Raw genomic sequence first — 12,816 nt, forward strand, 5'->3', positions numbered from 1 at the left:
CAAGGTGTTCCAAGAACTTCTCTTCACTCAATGATGCATTGATTTCTCCTGCTGTACCAATACCATGCTATTCTTGTTCTTATATTTCTCAGAGCTGGTGGCAAACAAGAACATGTAGAGAGGAAAATGAATGTTGAAAATACACAAGGGCAACAAACCCTTCAGCCTAAGTGCAAATATCTTTACATGTCGATTGGTTAGACCAGCTTTATGCAACCCCCATGTAAAACATCAACACTGTGTGCACATATGCCAATGACTGGAAACCAATGCAAATTCTACAACTACAATGTACGATCTGTAGCTACAATCCACTATGCATCACGTACAAAATTGTGCTATGCACAACTCTCCTTCTGCCATTGGCAGCTGAATGCATATTTTGCGCTATGATAATAGTTAATCTTACATCCATACTATGACTTACATGTATGTATGTCAGTAACAGAGTGCCATATGTGGGAGCTAGCTACACACACACTTGGGACCAAGACTGGACTACAATTTTTTTCCTACACCTTGGGTTTGTCTTCCAATTTATTTCCTTGCTGTTGTCCTTGCTTCTGATACTTTGTGTCTAAGAAGAAGCACATAACTTCATTTCGGCAGGAAAAAATGGAATGCAAAGATACAGAATGGGGGATGATGCCTGGCTCGACAGCAGTACGTGTGAAAAAGATCTTGGAGTCCTCATGGACAACAAGTTAAACGTGTGTCAACAATGTGATGCGGCTGCTAAAAAAGCCAACAGGACTTTGGCCTGCATCACTAGGAGTATAGTGTCTAGATCCAAGTCATGCTCCCCTCTATTCTGCCTTGGTCAGACCACACCTGGAATCACACTGTGTCCAATTCTGGGCACCGCAATTGAAGGGAGATGTTGACAAGCTGGAATGTGTCCAGAAGAGGATGAAATTGCAGACCACACATTGAATACATGGGCTTGTGATATAATTCAAAACAGTCAAAGGAGTGGATCATCAAAAAGCAAATTTGAGGAAATTGGTGGGTGTCCATATATCAATTCATTACAGTCAGTCAGCACGCCATATTTGAGTTTGACTTTTGCAGATTTGATTATTCAAGGGTTTGATTAAAATATTTTCTCTTGAAATCTTTGGGTCCTTCAGTGTTACTGTATAGTCAACTTCTGTTGTAAATTGACCACAAAGTCACTCCAGAAGGCTTAGAGGTGCCTAGAGATTTCTAGAGAAGTGTTCCTCAAATTTTAAAAAAGCAGATTTTTTATTTGGGATCTTCACTTTTTGGAGGTCCTGTGACCTTATAGTGAATGTGGAGGGAAGATGGTACAGTAGAGTCTCACTTATCCAACACTCACTTATCCAATGTTCTGGATTATCCAACGCATTTTTGTAGTCAATGTTTTCAATACATCGTTGAGCAGCTGCCTTAAATCACTCTGACCACGAGGTCATGAGTTCGAGGCCAGCCCGTGGCGGGGTGAGCACCCGTCAATTAAAAATAAAAAATAGCCCCTGCTCGTTGCTGACCTAGCAACCCGAAAGATAGTTGCATCTATCAAGTAGGAGATAAGGTACCACTAAAGTGGGGAGGCAAGATTAACTAATTTACGACCTGGAATGAGGAAGTGCCGTCAGTGTGGATGATGAAGCAGCTGCTCCCCCCTGTGGCCAGAATCAAACATCCCCTCAGAAGAAGGTTAACTTGCCTCTGCGTGTCTCTGTCTCTGTTTGATGTGTTTATGGGCACTGAATGTTTGCCCTATGTGTGTTATAATGTGATCCGCCCTGAGTCCCCTTCGGGGTGAGAAGGGCGGAATATAAATACTGTAAATAAATAAATAAATAATTTTGGTGATAAATTTGTAAATACAGTAATTACTACATAGCTTTACTGTGTATTGAACTACTTTTTCTGTCAAATTTGTTGTATAACATGATGTTTTGGTGCTTAATTTGTAAAATCATAACCTAATTTGATGTTTAATAGGCTTTTCCTTAATCTCTCCTTATTATCCAACATATTCGCTTATCCAATGTTGGATAAGCGAGACTCTACTGTAGTTTGTATGCATTTACCTCCTTTTGCAAACCTCTTTGAACTTTTGTGTGCTGAAAATATATCCATGGCTCATCATGAACAACAATGTCATTTTCATCTTCTTTTTTCCTTGGGCCTGTTCCCTGAATACTCATCAAAGCCAGTGTATGATGTCTGCATAAATATATTTGTATCAAGTAGCAGTGGATTTCCTAGAGACAATTTTATTATTGTTCTAAAGGATTCTTTATTTCTTTGCTTGGCAGATTTATTCTGTGCATAATACACTGTATTATTTCATGGAATAGTTTTTGAGGGGAGGGAAATATTTTCAAGTTATGGATGGTGGAATCCATGGAGACAGAATCAATGGTAAATTGTGTGTGCGTGTGTGGATATATATATATGTGTGTGTGTGTGTGTTAGAATAAAGGCTAAACATCGTAAACAGGATGTGAAAGCATGGCTAATATACTGGTGTCACAACCACGAAATTGGCGATGCCCAACATTGAAGAATACTTTCATTTGGCCAGCACCATTCCTAATTTTATCTTGCCTCTTGTTTTCCCTTCCAGTCTTCCTATTCTAGTATTAAATGTAAAGATACTCTGGACAATGAGCTGTTGCCATCATAAAGTTGCTTCTAAAATTCTGCTTGTGCACATTACTTTATTAATTCTTGAAGTTGTGCATTAATTTGTTGGGGCATTCTGAACTCATGTAAGATAAATATGGAAGGAATGGGGCATGTATCCTTCTCTGTCCCTGTTCCCATCAGTCTCCATACATAGATGGTGACTTCTATCTGTAGAGGTTCTCCATGCAATTGGGAACACTGGTTTTCCAAACTGGCCAGTGATGTGGATAGCGTTCCCAGATAATGAACTCCCTTTTCTACAGAAAGTCCCTCCCCACGTGAGGTGGGTGAGAGATACAATGATTGAACCATGTGCCCCTCCTTCACACCATTATTCCACATACTGTTAAACCAGCTGAAGAGGACTTTTGATTTGCTAATGAATCAATTCAGTAGCAAATCATTTCCTTCAGTTCATGTGCACATCTTTGTGCCACCACAGCCCATGCACCTTTATAGATTATTGATGTATGAATGCCTATCCATACCTGTACACTGATAAAACTCTACAGAAATACAGAGGGCCCAATATTAGTTTGATTGATTATGTGCCGTTCTGTGACGATCCATTTCGAGTTGGGTTTTAGGGACTATATCAATCAAAACACTCATCCAAAAAGAATTTTGATGCAGTCATGCATACAATTTCATCAAAATAATATTTTCTGCAGTTTATGAAGGCATGATCTTCATGATGTACTGAGGAGAAATGCCAAGAAACCAAAGGAAGGGATATCCACAAACCAATAATTTACCACTTCTGGTATAAATACTGATTAAAAAATTTAAATCAAAGCAGAATTCAGGTAGCATGCAATTTGAACAAGAAGAACAAGAAAGAAAGGCTGTCTTGTTGGTGTTTTAATTCACAGAGGAAGAGCACTGTTATAAAGACACATCCCCAGTCAAGTCAAATGGTCCTTGCAACAAAATGTCTCCCTACTGAGCGCTGTTCAAGATTATAGCCCATTAGCTATATCATCTAGTAGAAGAACACAACAAGAGCCATACTGGACCATATCAAAGCCTTCGCTAGACAAGCATTGAGTATTTTGTGACCATTGAGTGTGCTTGATCCTTGCTAGACGATCTGTGGCCCAAACATCACCTTAGAGTTCGTTTCTCTATAAACATTTGTTATTCTGCAAACCATAGATCCCACCGCATTCCTCCTGGATGCCTCTGCTATCATTCTCCCATGCTTGGGTACCACTTTCATTTACATAAAACCCATGCTTGAATAACAATTTCACAACTAAATCACAATAAGCTTTCTTGTACCAGGCTATTCATACTATGCCAGTGTTGCGTACAAATAACCACCATGGGTAAGGCAGCAAGGTAACCGTTGGAAGACAAGAAACATGGAGACAGGTGCAAACAACCAAGTCTCAATCTGTCCTTTCACATTTCCTGATTTAGCACCAGTTTGAAGGGTTTCCAGATGAACAAAGCAGTAACAACAGCCTTGACACTCTCCAGATGTTTCAGCTACGACTCCTAACTCTGCTCAGCATGGCCAGCAATTGGAAATGGTCGAAGCTGTCATCTCAAACATCTGGAAGTCACTAGGCTGTATATATATGCCTGTAACAGATCACACTTTCAGTAGCCTTTTATTTTACCCAGAGTATGATAACCCTATGAGGTAGTGTAGTTAGTGACATAAAGACTGGGAGAGATTAAGAGAAAGATTGCAAGAGAGAGAGATAAACCTGCAGCAAATAGCCTTTTGCTTGTGTGAGGACACTCCTCGCCATTTTGAACTACTGTTTTCTTGGATTCTGAATCATGTGAAGAATCTCCATAGATGCAAGAGGTTCTCTGTTTCAGACTGAACACTTCTCAAGGACCCAAAAGAAGTGAAAGAGCTTGTATGTTCTACTCTGCAGATATTAAGGTTAAGCTTATACAGAACACCTGAGCTGAGCTACTACTTATCCAGCATCAGCACCTTGAGACTCAACCAAGGATTTTGACCTTGGTTTTCCACAAACAAGTGAAGCACTCTTGTCTCTATGGTCGTGCTAGCTCCATAGAACTGACACTTGTATTTAATTTGTTCCATGGCATATTCATACATTTGGTCCTCTTCCAGGATTGTTTTGTATATGCTGGAGTTTTAAACCAACAAACCCCCATTCAAATATCCCTTCAGACCATAGATATACCAGTCCCTTGTAGGCTTTTCTGTCTCACCTAAACTGCAACCTGTAGCAGTGAAGTCGGCCTACTTAACAGAGATGCTCTAAGGATTAGAATGAGATTATGGCCTAATTTATATTGTTAATCCTAATTATAGCAGACCCATTGACTCAGTGGGATTGACCTATGTGCTGATTCATAGTTTAACAATTGATTCAGTGGATCTACTCCAGTTGGGATTAACCAATACAATGTTATGTGAAGAATCCTGAATCTTAAAGTGCTTCTTTTTCCATGATCATCATCATCATCATCACCATCACCATCATAATCACTATTACCATTATAATTCTAAGATTCTTCCTTCTTTCTCTCTCTGATGTGTGGCTCTGATATCTTTGGGGTGCTGAAGCCACTCTGAGCTTTAGTTCAAATTTTAAAGGAGATCTTTAAAGGAACCTTTTGCAGGGTAGAGTTCATCAGATTGGACAGTTCATTTCATGCCAACCATCCATTGGCTGTGACAGCAAACTAATTGGGAAAAAAGAATTAATCACATACTTAGATGCATTATTGCATTAATTGATCACCAGCTGTGCCCAATTCTTGAGAGATCTTCCAAGCTTACCCAGATGTTCTCATATCAAACATTCAATGCAACCCTTGCTTCTTCCCAAGAGAGACCATTTGGAACTTGCTATCCTGGTCTTGGCTTACCTGATGATCACATACATGACGGAACAGTTGCCCACCAGCCCCACGATGCACACTATGGAGTAGACAATCACGATGGTGACCTTGATGCCCATGGGCAAGAAGCCGTCAGTTGTCCCATTGTGAAACCAGTCGCCGAAGGTGATGTTCCACAGGGATGAGTCATTGACCAGCCTCCGCATGTAAAGAAGGTCTCCAGCTTGGGTGTGGAAAAGCGGATCCATCTTAGTTGTGGCAAGACTGGGGTAACCAAGCTCAGTCTAGATTTGCAAGAAGGAGGAGAGGATATGGAGTTAATTCAGATAACACAGTTTTCTGGCACAGTTACACCCAGGGGTCAAGGTTTTGGAAAAGGCATGCAACATCCACACCATATGAACATACGTGCTTGCTAATGGGAATACACATTTTCTACACCCACTTCAAGAAAGACAGGCAAGAGGGACAGCTTTGGATGGGCTGAGACTTTTCTGAAGGTACTTGCAAGCTGAACACAATGCAGTCGTTTTCACGCCCCTTTGCATAAAGAATGAGATTGCAAATATATCTCTGGGGAGCTGGGATCCTTGCTGGACTGGTTCATTAGCAAGACCCTTCTGTGCACGACTTGAATATCTATCACCAATCTTTGTTTCCTGTTGCAAAGAGACCTTTGCAAACAAACCCTTCAATGCTGGCAGGTAAATTAGCTCCAATGCAGGATTGAGAGAGGTGTGTGCATGGGGAGGGGAGAAGGAATGCAGAGTGAGGGGAGATATTAATAGCCAGCCTTCCTTGGAAAGAATCATGCATTTCCTGCTAAAACTGCAGTCAGTCTGATCCCCCCCATCATACACACACACACACAAATAAAGGAGCTCAGGGTGAACTTAAAAAGGATGTGCCACCTCCTTACCTGGATGTAGGTTTCTCGTTGGAAATTGCAGGTCCTCTGACAGTCTTTTCAGCAATGCCGTGGTCCACGCATGATGTCCAGCAGCTGAGAACCGACCAAGACAAAGCACATCAAAAGGAGAGTGGGTTTTTTTTTCTCTCCGTCTCTCTTGCTCTCTCTCTCTCTCTGGCTGCTTTTCTCTGGCTCTGAGGAACCAATGCTTTAGCAGAGATTTGGATGTGATGCGGAAGAAGAAAATTCCAACTTGCAGGGGAGAAAGGGGGTGGGGGTATGCCAAGAAGAGGAACACACGCACTGCATACACTCACACACACGTATGCTCTTAACCTAAGTGGGAGTGGAGGAGGGGGAAGAGCATAGGGAAGCTGAGCTTGCTACTTGCTAGTCATAAAAAAAAATCAGATACAATGCAAAGTGCTCTTTCGGCGCAGGTAGTTTGAACTGCCGTTCCAAGCCAGCCCAATTTGTCTGAAGCATCAAACACCTGTGGGGAATGGGAAGGCAAGAATTGTGACAAAGGGGAGAGCTTTTCTGTTGCTCTCTTCCCCTCCTGCGCCTTGGTTTCCGTGCCCTGGCCCCTTTGAGAAGTGGAGTAGCTATGACATCATCTTTGAACAGTTTACACAGCAGAGCAAAGTTGGGGAAGTATTTCTTGGGTGGGATAGAAGAGGAGGAGCTGGAGAGAAGATGTAATCTCTTATTGACTAGTCAGCCTCTGCAATACTTGTAATGGTGCCATGCTCACAAACACATGCTCTTCTTTTGCAGCATGCCAATGCTTCTTTGTTCCAGGAAGCCAGAGACCTTCAAGCCAGAACTGTATAGACATGTTCACTGAACAGTTCAACGACAAGTAGATGGGTTGAAATCGCTCATTTAATTTTTTAACACAACCTTAACTTGGCTTTAGTCCAGACATCTACATCAGCGGGAGAGTGCACACCTGAACTATAAAGATGTTCTCCAAGGTGCTGATTCTTATCCACTAGCTCTTTTAAGGTAAAGTTTCATCACTCTATAATCATCCTATGGAATGTGGCATTTGCAGGTTACGGAATGGGATTTAAAATTCACAGCCAGCGTTAGCAAAGTACACATCACAGGTTTCTGCAGGATGTTGCCAAGGCAGTTAAACTGAGATCATAGTGCTATCACCAAGTAGTGTGGACTAACCCATGGAAGACACTATTGTTCTTGTAAAATCCTGGTATTTCAGCAGAAACATTGGAAGAATCACTAATTTGGGCAAACTAAACTGATAACTATGTTATCTGATAAATGTAAATGTAAACAGAAGGAACCGATAATCTGCTGAGTGTAACGCTATTAAATAACATAGAAAATCCAACCCATGGGCAGTGGAGTGAGTGATGGGTGGAATGATATGTCATGTCAACTACCTCAGGAGCCCCTAGTGGCACAGCAGGTTAAACCACTGAGCTTCTGAACTTGCTAACCAAAAGGTCGGTGGTTTGAATCTGGGGAGTGGGGTGAGCTCCCACTGTTAGCCCCAGCTTCTGCCAACCTAGCAGTTCAAAAACATGCAAATGTGAATAGATCAATAGGTATCACACCAGTGGGAAGGTAACAGCAATCCATGCAGTTATGCCGGCTACATGACCTTGGAGATGACTATGGATAATGCCGGCTCTTCAACTTAGAAATGGAGATGAGCACCAAGACCCAGAGTTGGACACAACTGGAGTTAATGTCAGGGGAAAACTTTTATCTTTACCTACTACCTCAGTAGTCTCTTCTAGAGTAAAGGGAAATGAGCCATTAGCCTACCAAAGCTGTGACTGTTTTGCCTGAACACATCATTAACTTGTTATGGGGCTGTCGTTGACATTCTTATAGTTTATCCTGCCAATATCTTTATATCTCTTTATATCCAGGCCATGCCAACCCAAACTTTCTGGTTCCAGAAACCTTTTCACTCCACACAATTATGATTCTACTTTGATTGCCATGGCTTTGTGTTAGGGATTTCAGGGATTTGTAGTTTTTAGGACACTCTGATTCAGAATTCTTTGTATTTCTCTCTAAAGTACAAATGCCAGGACTCCACAGGATGGAACCATGGTAATTAAAGTTGATTTAAGGTCTGTAGGTAGTCTTACATTACATTACCTTACATTAGAGCATGGGAAAAGTTCCACAATGAAAGCTTCCAGAATTTTCTAGCTGTCTTGTTCAGGAGCCCCATTGCAAGAGGGAAGAATCATGGGAAATGTAGTACCAATTGTAATTGTTCCAAATGCAGTTGAATGTGAGAGGCTGGCTGCAACTTTATTGGGTGCCAGAAAAGAGTTTTTCACATTTATATCTGAGATGCTGGGATTGAAATTTAGGAATTCCTGGCTATAGTCCAGGCTTGGGCAAACTTTGGCCCTCCAGGTGTTTTGGACTTCAACTTCCACAATTCCTAACAGCCTGCTATAGACCCATGGGTTCTACTTTGGTTCCTACTATACTCTTTGTCCATCACTACAAGTGACTTATCTATTTTTCCAGCTTCAACTAATGTCAATAACCTCAATCCCATAAATACAATCCAGATCGTGCATCATCAGACATGATTAGGGCAATGGAGCTCTGTCAACAGAGTTACATCTAGCAATGTTATTGCCTCCTTTTCAACCTGGTTGTGCATTAATCTGAATGGTTTCCAAACTGCTCCAGGTTTAGATGCTAAGAAATTACCTCTTGACACTCTGTAAGCACTAACTGGGTAAAGCTTGACCGGATTATGAAATCACATGAGATGAGTGGCCCTTTCATTATACACAGTTATTGCACTGTGACTCCAATTTAATAGCGATAGCTGCATCTTATGGGAAACAGCAACATTAAAATTGAATTGAACTATTAAAAGTATTAAAAGGAGTTTTAACCATGCACATAAAAATGTTTAAAAGCAGTTTTTAGAACAGTATAGTACAATTAAAAGACAGGCAGAGTAGTATAGCATTGGAGTTCAATTTCAGTTCAGCCATGGAAATCCACTAAGTGACTTTGGGTGAGTCACACACTCTCAGCCTCATAAACCTTCTGATAGGTTTGCCTTAGGATCATAATAAATCAGACAATATTCAAAGGCACAACAACAACCAATTAAAAGGTTATAGCATCCTTTAAATAACCCTTTAATTAAACTCTGGTTTTCTAAAGCCTGTCAGAATTTTAAAAAGGTATTTGCTCATAAGTTTAAGGTAAAGAATTATAGTTTTCAATAGTATCCCCATAGAAAAATATTTCAAATGAAAAAATATGATTTTGATAAGAGAAAATCTGAATTTGAGATGCAGTGACGTGTGGATGATAAACGTTTGATAAACAAAATGTATACATCCGAAGTGCATTAAATACGCTGAGCTGCTGAACTTGCAGACGAAAGGTCCCAGGTTCAAATCCCGAAGCGGAATGAGCGCCCGCTGTTAGCTCCAGCTCCTGCCAACCTAGCAGTTTGAAAACATGCAAATGTGAGTAGATCAATAGGTACCGCTCCGACGGGAAGGTAATGGCGCTCCATGCAGTCATGCCAGCCACATGACCTTGGAGGTGTCTACGGACAATGCCGGCTCTTCGGCATAGAAATGGAGATGAGCACCAACCCCCAGAGTCAGACATGACTGGACTTAACATCAGGGGGAACCTTTACCTTTACCTTTTATACATTGTTTGTTTAAGAAGCAACAAGCTAAAGGATGTACAATAAAGTGGGGTCAGTATTTTTTATGGAACGAGGGTAAGTGAATGAAAGTGATTGAAATTCATATTATTTTATTATTCTAAGGAGGGAAAAATTAAAATAATGTATTGCTGTGCTGATATTTTACTCCAGAAAAAGTGGCCAACCTTCATAAATGGGTTTCAATACACATCCAGTTAACTGGCATCCATGGGGATGGGTAAATGCTAGATAAATGTAGTTTCTGATCGCTTGAAATTTATTTATTTGCAGTATTGATACCGCACCTTTCTCACCCCGAAGGGGACTCAGAGCAGCTTACAGAACACACATACGGCAAACATTCAATGCCAATTATACAATCAACAAGGACAGATGACACAAACAGAGGTAAATGAAGTTTTTCCCATTTTATTTCTTGGAGGCTGTGCTTGACTCCAACCATGGGTGGTGCTGTCACTCCATCTTCCATGCAGAGGAGCTTTCCTCCAATCAATGTCTTTTATTACCTCCCTGTTAAAAGTGGTACCTATTTATCTACTCGCATTTCTGCTTTCAACCTGCTAAATGGACAGGTGAGCTGGTGCTAATGGCAGGTGCTCACCTTTACTTGAACTGTCGATCTTTCAATCGGCAGAATGTTTCTGCAGCAGTTTTGCCCGGTGTGCTAAGCCTGTTACCATTTACTATTACAAAGAGGTCTAACGAGTACTATGCCCAGACCATACCATCAGCTCTGCGTTGACTTAATATTAATATTGAAATACAGCCATTCAAAGCAAATAAAGACAAAAAGTCAAACTTAGTGTAATATTTCATGCGATTTCCTGCTTCTTGGCAGGGGGTTGGACTGGATGGCCAATGAGGTCTCTTCCAACTCTATGATTCTATGATTCTATAAATGGATTTCTGGTTGTTTGAGAGTTCCAGTTGCTTGAGTTCCAATATAGTGAGAGTCTTCACTATGTTGGAATTGTGACTACCAAGTTGGTGGTCACAATATATAGTGGCTTTGCCAATGTTTTTGTAGTCAATGTTTTCAATACATTGCAATGTTTTGGTGCTAAATTCGTAAATGCAGTAATTACCATATATACTCAAGTATAAGTTGACCCGAATATAAGCTGAGACACCTAATTTTACCACAAAAAACTAGGAAAACATTGACTCCAGTATAAGCCGAGAGTGGTAAATTTCAGAAATAAAAATAGATACCAATAAAATTACATTAATTGAGACATCAGTAGGTTAAATGTTTTTGAATATTTACATAAAATTCAAATTTAAGATAAGACTGTCCAACTCTGGTCAAATCCTTATTCTCATCTTCTTCAATGTAAATGTGCTTATGTATCCTTTTAATAATAATAGAGTAAAATAATACATGTAATAATAATAATAAATACAGGAAAATAATACACGTAATAATAAATAGAGTAAAATAATAAATGCAATAATAATAATATCAGAGTGAAATAATAAATGTATTATTAATAATAATAAAAATAGAGTAAAATAAATGTAATAGTAGCAACAATAATAGAGAAAAATAATAAATGTAATAATACCAATAATAATAGAAACAAAATATACCATATATTCTCGAGTATAAGCTGACCCAAATATAAGCCATATCTGAAAAATATACACCACGATAAAGGTTCAAAACACAGAACACAATATGTATATTAGAACATCATATACATAATAATGTTAACAATAATACAAACAATAATACAACTGATAACCAAATTCTGTCAGCTGTAGTGGCACACAGTCGTAACTTACAAAGATTTATAGACTGCAATCATCCAGATTTAAATGCTACACAGAGCAGTTTTCAGTATAAAACATATATCAAACATATATCAACAAGACTCCAACCAAAGTTTGTTAGTGACACAGTATGTGTACATTCAGTCTCTCCAAATGCATGTAATATGCTGTAAAACTAAATATATCAATGTGCAAATCAATTGGCTCAAACCTGGCTTGGAGTCAAAACAAATCAAAGTCTCTGTAGTCTTGGAGCAGTTCTGTAGGACTTCTCATGATGTAAATGCAGTCAATTAGCCGTAGCTTCAGTTTGTTGACAATAAATGGTCAAATAGATGTTATTTTAGAGTAGTTGGCTGTGAGCCGAAGTAAGCTGTTTACATAATCCGTTTACTACTGGTTCCCAGGTTTACTCCAGTTTCAGTTAACCCTTCATCTGGTACTGTATACTTCATCTGGTACTGGCCCATTTATGTTGGATAAGTGAGACTCTACTGTAGTTGTAGTTCAACACAGCTGTCCTAAGTAGCTCTGTGTTTCCCTTCCAGGCAGATCTATCTGTACTTATGTTGTTCCATTTCAGCCTGCAATGGCCCGAAGCAGTGTTTCTCAAACTATGCTGCTCCTGGTGTTTTGGACTTCAGCTCCCAGAAATACCAGCCAGTTTACTAGCTGTTAAGGACTGTGATAACTGAAATCCAAGGGCCCTTCCACACAGGCCTATATCCCATAATATCAAGGCAGAAAATCCAACATCATCTGCTTTGAACTGGAATATATGGCAGTATGGACTCAAATAGTCCCGTTCAAAGCAGATATTGTGTGATTTTGTGCCTGGATGATCTGGGATATAGGGCTGTGTGGAAGGGCCCCAAAACATCTGAAGGAGCAGAGTTGGAGAACCACTGGTTTGGAGTATGAAGTAGCTCAGGCT

At 40.0% G+C, this 12,816-nt stretch overlaps 1 protein-coding gene across 1 annotated transcript in view; it reads right to left on the bottom strand.

Moving 5' to 3' along the window:
- The window catches only part of oprl1 (opioid related nociceptin receptor 1), a 31,867-nt gene extending 24,713 nt beyond the window's left edge, over positions 1-7,154 (bottom strand). The window contains exons 1-2 of the mRNA XM_003220715.3: positions 6,416-7,154; positions 5,524-5,780 (exon numbers count right to left, since the gene is read on the bottom strand). Of these exons, the coding sequence (XP_003220763.1) occupies positions 5,524-5,744 (221 nt within the window). The 5' untranslated portion in view covers positions 5,745-5,780; positions 6,416-7,154. The remainder of the gene's footprint in view (positions 1-5,523; positions 5,781-6,415) is intronic.
- Positions 7,155-12,816: the final 5,662 nt, after the last annotated feature.

This window comes from Anolis carolinensis, chromosome 4 (assembly GCF_035594765.1).
Source record: "Anolis carolinensis isolate JA03-04 chromosome 4, rAnoCar3.1.pri, whole genome shotgun sequence".
Classification (NCBI taxonomy): Eukaryota; Metazoa; Chordata; class Lepidosauria; order Squamata; family Dactyloidae; genus Anolis; species Anolis carolinensis.